Genomic DNA, 17,216 nt, shown 5'->3' on the forward strand with positions numbered 1-17,216 from the left:
CATTGAGAGATTTTCAACGGTATATTATAAGTGGTACTTATTTTCATTGGTTCCAGAGTTATAGCCAAATAAAACTTTAATAAAATATTCGGATCTTGCAAAGGGAAGGCACATCGGTTCGAATTCGACTTCATTTCCTTTTTTTGTTTTTTAACTTAAATATATTGATTTATTAATGATAATTAATCTGTGATTATAAAAAAATTGTACAATAAATAATAATTCAATAATAACAATAAAAAAATGAGAAAATCAGAAGTTATTAGTGAAATAAAATTTTATATACTTTTAAAAATGTGAATATGTAATTTAATAGGCGAACAAGGAAGCCATGTGGTGTACACATCAGATTTTTTTAAATATTATTAGAACTTCAATAACTGCAATTTAACTGCAATTTATAAACATATAAATATGTTTATATTATTCAGGTACTATTCATATACTATTCAGGTTTATTCATATTAACTTAATAAAAATTATGAGAAACTAGAAAAAAGGCGGGCCTAAAATTCATCGCGAAAATGTTACACGGTTTATGTTTCATAACACATGATTTTTTTAAATGCTTTTGCTTTTGCCAACTGCAACTAAATAAGTTCATGAATTTAGCGTACTAACAACAAGAACTTTTACAACGAAAAGCTTCAAAATCCTGAAGCTTTTTTAGCTGTTTCTTGAGTTGTGATTTTTAATTCAGCTCTAACCGTAATGCTTTCCTTTTTTATCCCCAAAATACAAATATAATTTTAGATAAATCTTTGGTATACTAACGTTCAAACCAGAGGTTCCCAAACTTATTTTTCTCGTAGACCACTTTCAAAATTTTGCTGGTTCCGGTGAACCCCCTGCAGCTACATTTCTACCATATTTCCAGTCGACGGAAAATGTGAAGATTAGATCTAACTATGAAAATTTGCGTTACGGCTGAGTTCCACGAACTCATTAATTATATTTTTATATATTTCTGTAAATTCTATAGAAAATACTTTTAAATAACCAATATTTTGATATCACAACTCTGCGATTTTAATCATTTATTTATTACTTTGATGCACGTTACGAGTAAGTAAGACAGGTACAATTTATGAAAATATACAACGTGTTACAGAATAAGGGTTACAACCGGGAAATGGTATGTTCAGGATCAGTTTTTAAGTCGATTCCAATTGTTTTTTTTTATATATCTGAAAAAAATTTACACCAAAAATTAATAAATCCTTTGTAGTAACGGATGAGATTTCTTTTAGGAATAAGCCTCGCCTTTTGTACCTACGTATTTTTTGTAATTTGTGCATTTTTTGTTTACTGACGTACACAATAAATTGTCAAATAAATAAATAAACAGTAAATAAAATAAAAGTAAGTATAACAAAAAAGCAGGTAAGTACTTACTACTTTTCCGACACTGGCAAACGCTAACATCTATTCACTTTACTTTACTTTTCTTTTCGAAATTCCGGAAACAAATGAGTAACGTTTTATCCTTGGCAATCGTATTTATATTAGTGAAGAATCAAACAAGTTCATGCAAGATTGCTACCACACACACCATAAGTCGTATTTCGTCCCTTTGTACGTCTGAACAAGTTTTGTGGACGGCGGCGGCGCTTTGCAAGTCTCGACACGTTCGTTGTACTGAATATGGAATATACAAGTTTTTACAAGTAACAGTCGCTGAGCTTCTCAAAACATTATCTGCCTAGATTGATACGCAAAGTCTCAAGCCAACATTTTAGTTCTTCACTATCGAAACCAGATGAATTTTCGTGGACCCCCGCTTACGAATTGTGAACCCCCATTTTTTTGTCACGCCAACGTAGACCCCCGTCGAGTCTCCCGTGGACCCCCGGGGTCCACCTGGACCACTTTGGGAATCAATGGTTCAAACGAATGAATTGTTCGTGCGCTGCGCGCAGCCGCCAGCCGCATCGCTTGATCCGCTCTATGTCAATAACAGCTAAAATAAAAATGGGAGCACATACACCAAATAAACAAACCCACGCACCATCCTTTTTTACAGGAAAGAAAAAGTTTGCTTTGTGTTGTAACTTTTGTTTCAATTATATATATATTTTTTTTGTTAAAAACCAAATTTAAGTAATTTTCTACGAATTGTTTTCCAGTTATCAACCACTTTCCAATATTATTAAAAATTGTTTCTAAAAGCTGATGTATTCGATTTAAAAACAAATTGTGTGTAGTAATTAAAAATATATTTAACGACGAGAAAGAATTGAAATTTTTTTTTTTAACTTTTTAAGTAACTATTGCATTAATTGCTGTGAACAAGAAAAAGTACCGTAACGATCACGTAATAACATAAGGAAGTATGTAGATCACTGCTCTTAAGACAAAGATCCAACTAATTATTTTCTTGGAGAAGTTACTATTCAAATCGTTCGCACTGGCACGGAATAATGCCACATTTTTGTTTGCAAAAATCAATTTATTTGCTGCGTAATAATAGTTGTTTTGTTTTTCTTCTTTATCATATCCATATTTTTATTAATTTTATCATAGTTAACATACAATTATTTTATTAAAAAAAAAAAAAACTAAAAATTATGAGAAGTAATCTTGGGAAAACCGTTCGTCCAAAAACACCCAAATGGATCAAGATAATGAGAATTACCAATTATTTATTTGGCAGTTAACAGGGCTTACTTTTAAAGTGTTTTACACGGAGTAAAGTAGCATATTGATATTTTTTTTAAACCGGTAATTTTCTTTAGTTTTCTTTCAGCTTTGCAGAAAAATTCAGTAATCAAATGATAAGGATAAGAGATAACTAATTGGGAATAAAATAGCCCTAATTTACCGTATTTGACCAATGTTATTTAATATATTCAAACCCTTCAATAATGACAACACGTGACTAGTATAGTTAAATAATTCAATATATAGTTAATAATTCAGTCTGAGACGACAATGCGTCTCAGATTGAAGTATGAAGACAAACGTACAAGTAAGCCTTCTCTATATTTCTATGTAAAATTTATCTGCTCTCTTGTGAGTTCTTTGCGATTAACGAAACCCAATCTTCGTTATTCAACGCAGATATTACAGTCTTTTGACGTAAAATATCACGTAACTTTTGACTTGATTGTTAATGATGTTGCTATTCTAGTTAATATCTATTGTACTTATTATCTAATAGGTAGTTAAATAATGTTGAACCTTTTGACGTATTCTGGCAAAAGTTAATTCTTCTTCCTGTTCTTGTTCTCGCTGTTCTTGTTGTTGTTTGTTTTTTTATTATTATTATATTTTATAATACAAAGGGTGCAAAAAAATGTGCTAATTTGTTGTATCTCTTGGAAGAGGTGTACAGTATTAATTTAAGACTAGAATTAGAGTGCAAAAAGTATAGTTTTAATTGCTCATACGATTGTAGAGTGATTCCTTATTTTTCCATCTGTCAACGCCACTAGGAAAGATGACGACTTCTGATGAGAAAGCCTTCTGTGCAGAAATTGTCATCTTTGCTAGAGCATCATTAATTAGTTTGAAAAGACCGGATATCTGTGCAAAGGGATATGCTGTGACATGAGATCTTTTCTAAACTGCAAGATGGTTCAGAGAATTTTTATTTGGCAACAAGATAACTCTTCACAAACATAATCTGTGTATAGAATTGTTGAATGATGGTTTCCCCAATCGTTGGATCGGTTAGCGTAGAAGATGTTACAGCTTGTTTGCAGTCTCCACTACCTACTTGGCTCAAATCCTTTGAGCCTTTGAGCCTTTGACAGGATTGAAGCAGCTGTTGCTTCCATCACTCGTAGTTCAGACATACTTTTTTTAAGCATGGACAAACTCTCCTGTCGATTGGATATATGCAGAGTGACAAAAGTTGCTCACATTGAACACTTGAAGGAAAAAAACTATTTTAGTCATGATCTAAAATGGCGTATATTATTTCTGTTCAAAAAAATGGATTTAATGATCCATTATTTCTTATAATGAGCCTTTAATTCTTATGCCATGAAGTATTGCATTATGTATTAAGTATGCATTATGTATCCATTAAGTATTGCATATGCCATGAAAAATAAATTACATTCATCTTCCATATTCCAGATCAGTTAGTTACACAAGTACATGGTGATTAATACTTTTGTTATGAGTAACATTTAATGTTCCTTTACCATTATCTGATAATTTTCTCTTGAGAGAAAAAGCAAATTGCAAAAGCAAAATTTTAGACAAATGATGAAGATTAAACAAATAGATTTTTTATGGCGGTTTATTAATAAAAGATGTACATAAAATAATTAACCAATTGCTAATCTAAAAGGATCATCAAAAGCCTTCTGTCCCCAAAGTGACCAGGTTTTCCTGTTTAGTGAAAATAGTAAGAAATGTAATATAAATGACTTCAAGTTCTTCCAAATCATAACTTCTCCTTTCTCTGATTGTTAAAATTGAAACATTTTATAAAAATTTTCATTAAATTAAATTTCATTTCATGTAATTAATAAAGTAAATAAATTTTATTCAGAAATATAAAAATCTGTTGTAATTTGAAATGTCTGAAATTAAAAGCAAGAAGATATATAAAAATAATATTAATTTATCAAAATATTTTATGTTAACAAAATAATTAAACTACAAAGAAGTGAAAAAACTACACAAAAACAAATTTTCTTTGTCAAATTTATTTCATGAATAATTTTTGTCAACATTATTTGCTAAAGATTACCTGAACAAGTATTTAATTTCCTTTCAAGAGAAGCTTACTTCCTGTAAAAAATAAAAGCATTATTTCTTAATAAAATAATTGTTTTTTGTACAAGAGGAAAAAAATTAATTTCTTTTTTTTTCAGTAATTTTATTATCTAAGTATTAACTCAGTAAAAGATTAAAAATTTACGTTTCAAATTACTTTTGATTTTTTTATTTGTACTAGATCTAACTGTACAAGATAATATCTTGTATATGACTTAGCTTAGCTTTATGGAAGAAAAAGTCAAATTAAAAAAGACAAACGGTTTATAATTAGGCTTAATAATAATATTTTGTTCACTTAAGAACTTAATTATATAAATCACATCAGAAATGTAAGTTGTGCTGCTTTGCAGATAAAAAAGAAATTTTCTAAAATTTGTGTTGTGCTATAGGGAAACCCTGATCAGAGATGTAGTTTGAAGTATTAAACGAAAAAAAAACAAGAATCAATTATTCTCCATATTTATATAAAATCAATGAGCATAGTGATAGAAATATATAATAAATAGAATCAGTGCAGAATAAAATGACAACATTGTAAACTTCAAAAACAACAAAATCAGATTTATTTACACAAATAACTCAATACTGATTACTTTTAGAAGCAAAACTAACAAATGTATATATCAAGTAGATGATAAAATTGATGTAAGATAGAATTAATTACAGAAAAGGTGCATTTATTCTTCTGGAACAATGAAGAAATAATAATCCAATAAAGTTTCAAGGTCATCCTGGAAATTGCTAGACCTATTTAACTCAGTACGTGTTGTCTACCTTGCCTAACTCATTACTACAGGCTAAATAAATTTCACACAATTTGAGAAAAAATTTTGGTAACATTAAGACTTTTAAAACTGAGAAATCAAATAACAGACCAATGGTCTTAATTGATTGGAATTTTTGTTTTATAACCTCATTAGCCAATTTATTGAGAAGTCAATAGTAGAATGCTGACAAATACCTATACAATAAACCAGTTTCAACTATTTTTCCTGCATCTTCTTATTGACAGATGACAATCATTTTTATTAGTCATGACTTAATCCACTTAATATAATAAATAAAAAATAATTAATATAATTACCTAGTAATCATGCTAATGAATTTACAAACTACGAATATTGTTATAAGATACTCATCAGTAAAATGTAATTATCCTACTTAAATTAAAATATTTCCAGGTGAAAGTTAAATAAAAACAAAATGCATTATCAAATAAAAAAACCTTTATTCCTTTAACTACTATGGTATAATTTGTTCTCAGATTTATTTAAAAGCAAATTAAATGGTTCAATCAATACTTTCTTGACCGGTTTAAGGTTCATACTCAACAAGATATCTGTTACGTTTCATTTTGATCTAGTAAAACAAAATTAATAAAAATAGATTATAAGCATAATTTATAAAAAAATAATTATAATCAGTTAATTTTTTTTCTTAATTATGGAATAAGAACATTAAGAAAAATATCTCGAGAGTGTACTTCGATAAATATATTAATATAAACAATGACAGTACATTGTGTCTAGATGTTACACATCTTCCTCTAAATTTTACCATAAAAGTTATACAATTTTTGGAGTTATTAGACAGTTGATTTTTTCTTGTATCGTCTCTTGCATCACCTTTGTTCATCTCTTTACAAGATTCTGTCTCAAATTTCTCTCATCCTAAAACCTCTTCATTTCAAATTTTATTGTCCCACTTTTTAAACATACTATTATGCACAATTTTTTTTTTTTATTTGTTTGATATTCAAAGTCTCCATATATCTATACAACTTCTTGATTCAGGGCCAATAGACAGCTGTTTCCTTGTTCTTGTAATGAGTATATCTGTTATCACTATGGCAGGATGAGTCATTAATTAGTTCTTGTAGCAAAATTGTGGCCGAGTACATTATTGAAGAATCATTAACTTTAAAAATATAACTGATGGCAAGATCTCAAATTGTTTACCTGAAAAATGGGAAGACTGATGTAAAATATTATCTGCATCATTTGAAGACTACACCACATTTCAAAAGATTCTATTTTTTCTGTCTCGCTTATTGTGTTCATGTTCATATTCCATATTAATGTAGTTCCACGCTCCATACAAACACTATGAATATCTTTCTTATTTTTAAATTGTTATCTTATGACTAGTCAATTTCATTCTACATGAGACTCTCCTTACTTGTGCCAGTCTGCTTTTAAAGTCTTTCTTATTTCATCCATCCTTTGTAATAGTACCTAAATTAAAAAAATGTCCTACTAATAGTATACTGTGTTCCTGTTAATATTTAATTCCTTATTATCCTCATTTCTGTTGCATTTCAATATGTTTGTTTTAATATTTTTTATATTCAAAGTGAAGTTTTCTCATAGCCATAAATCCATGCCAGTCAGAATCTCTCGTACTCATTTTTAGTTTCTGTCAAAAGAACAGTATCATCACCAAACATTAACATCTTCATTTTCTCTCTTTGAATAGTTATTACACACTCAAGTTAAAAAGCAATGAGTACAAGCTAATCCTTTCTTGCCCATTTCTGAATCAGAGCTGTATCAAATTCAAATCATAGTACTGAGGACTTCTGAAATCATCATCAGTCTCTTTTTCTTGCACTGGTGCTTTATCAGTACATAATTTTTCTCTTCTATGCCTTATGTTCTTTCTATCTTATGTCCTGCCCTACTTTTTAAAATCTTCCATGTATATAAATTATCTCTAGCTTTTTTTTTCTCTACAACAAAGATTTATATCTGAATGTCAAATACTAATACAATCTGGCTTCATCACTTAATTTTTTTTTTCTATATGCTAGATCTACCAAGTTATACCTTGCTCTACCTCAGTGTATCTCTCCTTCAATCAGCCTTCCTTTATTACTAATAGAAATCATATTAACTGTGCAATTTTTTGAGTGATGATTTGTATGTTTTACATAAGTCCCCAGATAAACAGAGTGATTCAGGAGAAATGGAAAATAATTTGGGAACTGATTCCAGACATTGAAATAAGGAAAAAAGTTAACATATGTCTGTATATAAACATATGTCTGAAAACATTTTGTTATTGTGTTACGGCTATTGAAAAACTTTGCCTAGATTTCAGTTCTCCCGGTGAAATGAGATCATACTGAAATTTTTATGACATTATTAAAGGTTAAACTAAGGGTTATATAAGGGTTCCTTATGTTTTTTGAACTGAAAAATGGAATAAAACAGGTTCCAGAAATGATTTATGATAGGTAACAAAACTGATTTCAATTTTCATGATATCCAGAGTAAAACAAAAAAATTTGATCATGAAAAATGCATTTTTTTAGGTTTGAAGTACAATGATTTTGTTAAATAACAAATAAATTCATAAATTTTATTATAAAAACTTATAGAAAATTTAATTCTGAGAAAATTAATGTAATAAAGTGTATGAAAAAAAATAATTATAAATATATAAATTAAATATAATATGTCTCTCAGTTGGCTAGTTCTTCACATTATACTGTATTTGGTGGTCCACTTATCCATTAATAATGAAATAATCAATAGAATCAAATGGATACTGTATGTAAAACCATAATTTTCTTTCCCTTATTCTAATACAACAGATAGGGCAGTGAATTTTTTTTTTCTTTGGTTGATGATATCACCACATAAGTTTGAAGCTTGCGTGTGGGATATGGAAATGGAATTTTTTAGCATGTGAAAAATGCCATGCTTGACCGGGATTCAAACCCATGACCTCTGGATTAAAGGTCAAAACATTACCACTCCGCCATCACTCTGGAGACCGGCAATTGTAACTGACATCTTCTTTCATCCCTCTAGTACTTTATAACTCTTTCTTCTCTCACACCTTTATTAATAATGTTCCCTCCTTAACTTTATCTAGCCATCTTTTCCTTATTCTTTCTTAACTGATTTTCTTAAATCCCCAAAACATCTTATTCCTGTTTTATCTATCCTGTACAACACCTCTGAATATGAGAAGAAGTATTTGAATGTTTTATTTATTTCTGTATTGTTTGTTTTTTTAAGACATTGTTTCTTCAACTTTTTTAGGTCTCCATAAGAATTTTTTTTTGCAATGTGAGCACTTTTGCTGTTAAATAATGTAATTTAACAATATAAAAAATACATTAGCTAGTTTTAATGGATCTAAAACTAATAATTATATGAAGATTATATATTACTGAATTATTGTACTGAAGTAAAAATATTGAGTTTTCTATAACAAAATTGATTTAATAAGATAAAGATTCAAATAAGCAAAAAAAAAAGAATCATTAGTTGTAGTTGATTGCAAAAGGTTTAATCAGTACAGAAATAATTTTCAACACGTTCCAACATTTTCAGGGACCAGGTCATCATTGAATAGTAACTGTCAAGGAGATTCTACTGCTACATCCCAACGTTATTTTGTTTTTATTTTTTGTAGTTTTTTATAAATAATAATAAAAAATCACGTATGAGAAAAAAAGAAAAATTAACTTCATTGAGTACTAGTGAAGGTACACATTTAATACTAAACTGATGAGGGCACAACACTGTACGGTAAAGACACATTCATAGTACGTAAACAGTCTTATAGATAAGTTATAGAAGTAAAAGTAAACAGAAAATAGTTTGTTTATACGGAATCAGTTGGCTTGTATAATGAAGAATAAACAAACATTAGCGTTGTGTCAGTGATTTTGTCATGTTTCTGCGAGTCACGTCCCTTGATCGGTGCCGATTCACATCGCGGTCATATATATGTTCACACAATAACCATTACTCATATTAATAACTGTATAATTAATTAGTCACGTATCAACTTTTATAAATTTATAATATTTGTCTTTCAGTTCTATTAAAACCCCTTGATATTTTTATGTGTCTCTTTTGTTCTCGTGTTCAATTTTTGCGTTTCTGTTACTTATTTATTTACTCTTATGTTATTTAAAGTTTAATGTACTGGTTAATGCAATTTTTTTTAGTTACTGTAACGTGAGTGTAGTTTATTCGTAGATTTCTGTCTGTACAACTTGAGTTATGCATTTGACATTCAGTCTACTAATGAATTACGGTCTCCTAAGAAACAAAACCTTGGAGGTCAAGTGAAAAAAAATTGACGATTTCGATAAAAACGCGATTCGTAAAAAAGCATACGAATTTTATTTTTGAAACCAACTGCCTACAATAGACAAAGTGTTACGAGTTGTAAATGTTGAAAACGATCGATCAGATTTTCGAAGAACAACTTTTTATAAGTTGTTAAAAGTATGAATTTTAAATACGAAAAACCGGGTCGGGAAAGATTTTTAATTGAAAGGATGACATGATTATATGGCGAAGACATTACCTTACTGAAATAAATAAAATGAGGCCAGAAGGGCTTAGAATATAATATATGAATGAAACTTGGGGTCAACGAAGACCACACAAAAAATTCCGTTTAGAAAATAAAGCTGTGAATTCGTCAAAAGAGGCGTTTCTGTGTGACTTGCGGTACTAAGGCTCCTTCGGGTAAAAGTGGGTGTCTCATAATTATGCATATCGGTAGTGATACCGGGTTTGTCAATGGTGGTCTCTGGATTTTTGAATCTAAATGTGCAGGAGACTATCTAACGAGATGAATGGCACGTCTTTTGAGAAATGGTTTAGCGATGTGTTACCTCTTCTGGAAGTATTTATTATTAATTATTATTATTATTAATAAATCAATATATTTAAATTGAAAAAAAGAGATGAAGTCAGATTCGAGCCGATGTGCATTCCCTTTGTAACATCCAAATATTTCATTAATTAAAATTTGATTTGGCTATAACACTGGAACCAGTGAAAATAAGTACTACCTACGATATATCGTTGAAAAGCTTTCAATGAGGGATTATTACTACAGTTAAGAAAAAGTACAAAATCCAAATTTTTTTGGATTTTGGACTTTTGGTTCAGTCGATTGCAATCAAAACGGGAGGTGCACAACTAGATGGTGAACAACGTCCTAAATCCAAAATTTCAACATCCTACGGCTAATCGTTTTTGAGTTTTACGAGATACATATCTACGTACAGACGTCACGACAAAACTAGTCAAAATGGATTCAGGGATGGTCAGAATGGATATTTCCGTTGAAATCTGAAAACCGAAATTTTTCGCTATCACAATATCCTTTACTTCGTACAAGGAAGTAAAAATTCCAGCTGAGTCTTAGAAAAAGAATGATAACAGAATGTGGCTTAGTTCAAAAGTAGTAGTTCTTGAAGAGGATGAACTTAAGTTTCAATTATTGCAAAGGGTTTTGCGTATTAAAAATAATTTTAATGTGTATAAAATTGATGAGTTAGCCATCCAGTGGTAAAACCGTGCTTCGATTACCTCCCTACCGTTATGAACTCAACCCAATTGAGTTAATTTGGGCACAAATCAAAAGTTATGTAGCGTCAGAAAATACTGCTTTTAAAATATCTGACGTTAAAAATTTATGCATAAAAGCCATCATCAATAAAACAAGCCAGCAGGAATGGAAAAACTGTAGAGAACATGTAACGGATACTGTTGAATCAAGTTATTGGGAATCTGATAATATAATAAAAAACAAACTTGAGCCTCTCATTGTATCTCTTAATACTGATTTCTCGTAATCAGATTTAACCATAATTGAATTGAATTTACTATTTATTCATTATCATAGAAATTTTATTTAAGATAATAGTAAAATTTTACTGTTAGTGGACAATTGACAATTGAGAGTTTTTTACTCTTAAAAAAACTTGAGGAAACTACGTAACAATAAGCAATTGTAATGAATAAAACACTTATGTGTTATGAGATGTGCCGAACAAGATAAGAAACATTTATTAATCATTTAACAAGTCTTAATTTATTTAAATTTAAAATATATGTATAATTTTTGTAAAATATAATAGCTCTTGGTTACTGAATATTAACATCGGTGTCGCATATTTCTTTTATATGCATCAGGATTTACAGAAGATGCTTGTAAATCAGCCGCCTGAACACTCTCATATGCTCAGTCTGTTTACTTCAACTCTATAAGCTTTTCCTTTCTTTTTCCTGTTTAGCTTCCAGTAATTACCTTTCAGATAATACTTCAGAAGATGAATGAGGATGATATGTATGAGGGTAAATGAAGTGTAGTCTTGTACAGTCTCAGTTCGACCATTCCTGAGATGTGTGGTTAATTGAAACCCAACCACCAAAGAATATCGGTATCCACAATCTAGTGTTCAAATCCGTGTAAAAATAACTGACTTTACTAGGACTTGAATGCTGGAACTCTCAACTTTCAAATCAGCTGATTTGGGAAGAAGCGTTTACCACTAGACCAACCTGGTGGGTTCAACTCTATAAGCTAACTCTATATGATATAACCTCTGTCCTTTCACAGATATACTGGAAATGATGAGTGGTATTAAGAGTAACTCAGATCAGGAACAGAGGGGAGAAAATGTGTTGACCACACATTGATGGAAAATTCCTCTCCAATGCGCCCCATATATATATATATATATATATATATACACACACATTATCACATATAATAGCTACGAATCTTCTTACAAAATTTCATAATAATTTAAAAACGTATTTGGCTAAAATTGCAACATATAACATATTTGGCTAAATTGGTTGTGTTACAACAGGACTTTCCTTTGTCAGGCAAAAAAAATGTACAAATTAATCTAATTAAATTATTTTATTATTGTTTTTATTGTAGAATAATTTTTGTTATTATAGTAGATTATATTACTACAGTCAACAAATAATAATATCATTTTGTAATTTTCTTAAATATTTATGTTAATATTCGTCAGTAACAATTTATTAATAATTTATTTTATATTATTAACTAAAAATTTGATGTTACTATTTTCAGATTCAGTATAATGAATGTATAAATTAATTTTAAGTAACTTATTTTGATTAGATGATCTTAGATAAATCTCGAACATTTTCACGACCAAATTCTTCATACATATCTTTAGTACTTTGTGATAAGCTGCATGCAGCACAATCTGTGTCACGGCCACAAGGGGCTTTATATGGAGGATCTGATTCATCATCCTTTTCATCATTATTAAACTTTTCATAATTTTGTAGTTGTGCAGACTAAAACAAAATGGGTTATTGGTATTTGTTTTTTACCATTATATTTTCCTTAATAAATAAATGAAATTACTTTATTTCCAAAATCAGCTAATATTACTATTATAATAATTACTGCATATTTAAAACAAATATATTCCATTGAAAATGAAGACATAGCTAACATGTTAATCATGGAATATGATATTAAAAAATAAAATTATTTAACTTAATACCATAAAATATAAGTCACAAGGACTAATTTTTAAATCATTCATTAGTTATAAATCAACAAAAAATATATTTTATAAGATTATATTGTAACTAATGTTACATAGAAATTATTAAAATTCAAACTAATTTGAATAAAACTTATAAACTTTTACACCAAACTGAAACAAAAGTTATACATAAATACAATGTTTTTATTCTCATCAAAATTTGATCTATTTAAAATTTTGAAATTATGAGCGACAAAAGGGATTCTTTTACAACACCTGAATGGAGAAAAGGACAAGCCAATGTTCTTGCTAATGATCTAATTTATTGACGTACTCATGAATGACTCATCACTTGAATATCAACATCTATACTTTCCCAGGAATGAGCAGGATTACCTTCACCATTCTTGAGAATGAAGATAAGAACAAAGATGAAGGAGCATAGAACCTTCAGATAAAGTTTTTCATATATTAAGTAAAGCCAGCATTAAATAATGTATTACATCATGAGATGTAATATTAAAAAAAAAAAAAAAAATATTTTATTTAATACTATACAATTTATTTGACAAGGATTTTTTAATCATTCATTAGTTATAAATCAACAAAAAATTAATTGCTGCCTTCTCTAAGGAGAGAGAGAGAGAGAGAGAGAGAGAGAGAGAGAATTATTTATTAACTGAAGTTCTACTTACGATAGCAATCTATGAATATATCAATATGATTATTAACTGGGAAGATCTTGTGGCACAGCATTATACAATTTATAAAAACTAATCAGAAATTGATTTCTTTCAAGTTAATAGTCCTAGATGAAGCCTCTTTTTGATTTTCACATGTCATCTAACACCTTTTCCTAATGTATGTTACAAGCAGCCTAAGTATCTTGATCTTATAATCAGTTTAAGATGTTTTAAGCTGAAGCTAATCAGTTAGGAAAGAAGATAAAAGTTCCATTGGTAAGTAAAACACTATAAGGTGAAAGTATATCATATCAGTGCTATGATGGAATATTGAATATTGCAGGGTATGTATATATAAAATTTTGTTGTTTTAATTACATTAAAACAGCAAGATATTTCATTTTCAGTTCATACAAAAAGAACAATCTCTGAATTAACTTTGAAAAGACTATCTAATACGTCATATTATGTCAGTTTATAAAATATAACTGCTTATAACATAAACAGCTTTATATGCATATAAATATGAATTAGGACTGCATATCTTATACTGCCCTTCATTGAAGAAAGTTTGATACTAATGTATTCATAAAATTACCATCTAGGGTATAAGATTAATTGTGATTACAGGGATTTATTGGATTAAGTATCTAGGTTGTATTCTAAGTAGAAGGCTGATCTATCCTCTAATCTGGAAAATAGTAACTCCACGGAGAAGTGTTTGTAGGCTTTCAAAGTAAATATCTTTGATTGTAAATACTTAGAATTAAATTAATAGTTAGTTTTAGTATTGAATTAGTTATTACTAAATTTAATTTAACATGTTTTGAGTCTGTCATAGATCTGATAAACCACAGATTTTATGCGGAACAGTTTTTTGGAGACAAAAAGCCCGAAAAGTAGATAGCAAAGAAAGTAAGAAGGCCCTCAGAGATTAGCCTTACTTTTTAAAAATATTCCAGCAATTGCTCTAAAAAAAAATAGGTCAACCCATTCAGTATTTGCATTTTAACTAAAGTAAGAATGTTAGCCTAAATATATTTTGTTCTAGACTGGATAAATCATTAGCTAGTCTACAGGATAGATCTCTTAGCTTCATAAAATAGAATTATCCTGGGCTTATAGAAAGCAGCTTCAGTAATAGATATTTGATCTTTTTTGTTTCTCTTCTTCCAAGCCATCTGAGCTATTAATAAAGACTCAGCATCTTTAAATCTGAGCTTGTAGGCTTAGATTAATAGGAAATGAACACATTTTGTTTTGTGCTTGAGCTCCTTTTTTTTAACCTAACCTAAAAAGGTAACGGTACAGAAAAGTAAAGGCAATATAATGTTTGATCAGAATACTAGGTTAGTAATCTACATTCAAGATACTAGTTTAGTAATCTACATTCATGATATGACATTTAACATCATTTTGAAGGTAAGACTAAGAAGAAGCCATGAAGGATGAGAGTAATGATGACCCTGAAATAATTACTAATAATACATGACAGGTGATATATGACAATAAGGCTGATTCCTGTGACTTCTTAAAATGCATAGAAATTGAACAACAGAAGCCCCCCTTACAGATTTGTATGACTGCAGTATAAATAATAAATATTTTGAAGGGCTACATTAATTTTGCATTTGTTTCATAAGTGCTTATTGCTAAAATATTTGAAGATCATTGAATTAGTTTTGTGTACTGTTTTATGTATTGAAACCGCTAAAGACTATCATCAGTAAATAGATTTATTGCAAGCAAGAAAGAGATTTTGAAACTAATGCTGAATTCTAGTTTGCTTTCCTAACTGGGTTTGTATATCAACAAAGAGCTTTTACTTTATAAACTATAAAAAGATTGTTAATAGAGTTGACATTGTTGGGTTACAGATCAACTTAAAAAATAGCAGATGGATAGGCAAGCCTCAGAAAAGTAAAACCAACAAAACCATAATCGGTGAAATACCCTTGGAAAGAGACCTCTCCTAACATATAGAAGTGTAAGTCAGGATTGTGTTCTACATCTTCATTGTTTAACATATAGTCATTACCGGTAATGAATAGGAAGACATTTCCAATGATATAGATTTTTAAAAACTATTATTTTAAAATTACATTAATGTATTTCAATCTATCTGTTTTTGAATAAATAAAAATTTAGCTGATTAAAAAAATTTTGATTTAACTTTGATTAAAAAAATTTTGAATGGATCACATAAGTAATATTTTTTTTCAAATATTGATTTCATAGTGATAATCTATTTATTTGTAAATAAATTATGTCTAAATTGTATGTATCTAAAAAAACATGACATATTATACAAATTGTAATAACAGTTTTAAATTTAGCATTCCAAAATTAGTTAAAATCACCATGTATGATTCCAGATACATGATTTTTTTTTGTTTTTGTTGACTAGGGTAATTTTTCTAACCATTTAAAAAAAAATGCTAAAACCATAAAGACATATTCAATAAATTTACAAATCAGGGGTAAAACAATGTGAAATGATATCCTGTTATGGAGGCTGACGTAAAAGTTATAAAATATCAATGTCTAGTCATGTATGTGGGTCTCCAAATAAAGGGATCTCAAATATTTTTAAAAAACTTAGCTGAATTTAAATCAAGGACATGGTAATCTCTTTCTCCAAGTTTCTTTTAGGTATGCTGTTCATATATGACATATATTAAGAGAAATAAAGAGGCAGACTGACCACCAGATTATTGAGTGAACATGCAAAGATTCATTCACTTTAAGCCTTTAGATAGATATCTGAAGCTGGACCAGTAACTCATCCAGATCTCAGTCACTTGTAAGAGTGCGTTTTTACCTGACTATGTAAGTGTGATAAAGTTTCTGATAGTCTAGTATGAATTTTAATAGTAATTTATCTTCAGAATAGTTGAGCTGATTTTCATGAAAAAGTGTAAAATGATTCATTCGAATTGTGACAGTAACATCATATAAAGACAAAATGCAATGAAAAACATTTTATTAAAATGTATTAGCAGATAAGCAAAGTTGATAAGTAATTTAAAAATTTAGCTTAAAACCCTATTTTCTACATTTCTTGTTGAAATGCTTTCTTAGGGCATATGACAATGATTTACACTAAAGTGAGTTTTTTTATTAAAAAAATATTAAAGCTGTTCAATCATGATATACATTTAAAAAATAATTGATTTAAAAAATCATACTAAAAAATAAATAATAATATTAGTTCAATTCATCTGTCAATTTTTACTTTCTGAAGTAATGCTGATATAATAGAGTTATTACAATTTATTACAGCTCAATTTGGCGCCAATTTCAAAAAGCCAAATTTTAAGCATGGTATAAGGTATTATTTTTTACTTATTATGGTAATTTTTTGTTGATTTTATTATTTTTTTAAAATTTATTTTATATTATTGTTATTTTAGTGTAAAATAAGTATTGGTTATATAGAATTCTACCTTTTGAAAAAACTTGCATGTCAATAAAAATAAGAGTTGATAAAAGAGAAGGAC

At 28.8% G+C, this 17,216-nt stretch overlaps 1 protein-coding gene across 3 annotated transcripts in view; it reads right to left on the reverse strand.

The window, feature by feature from the left end:
- Positions 1–4,693: 4,693 nt before the first annotated feature.
- The window catches only part of LOC142321084 (uncharacterized), a 38,682-nt gene continuing 26,159 nt past the window's right edge, over positions 4,694–17,216 (reverse strand). The window contains exon 5 of one of the 3 annotated variants that reach the window (XM_075359086.1): positions 4,694–4,746. In XM_075359086.1, coding sequence (XP_075215201.1) covers positions 4,729–4,746 — 18 coding nt within the window. In that variant the 3' untranslated portion in view covers positions 4,694–4,728. Of the gene's footprint in view, positions 4,747–5,986; positions 6,094–12,532; positions 12,837–17,216 lie in introns of those variants that run through there. The other 2 variants (XM_075359084.1, XM_075359080.1) reach the window with 2 other exon arrangements.

This window comes from Lycorma delicatula, chromosome 3, assembly GCF_047948215.1.
Source record: "Lycorma delicatula isolate Av1 chromosome 3, ASM4794821v1, whole genome shotgun sequence".
In the NCBI taxonomy this organism is placed as follows: domain Eukaryota; kingdom Metazoa; phylum Arthropoda; class Insecta; order Hemiptera; family Fulgoridae; genus Lycorma; species Lycorma delicatula.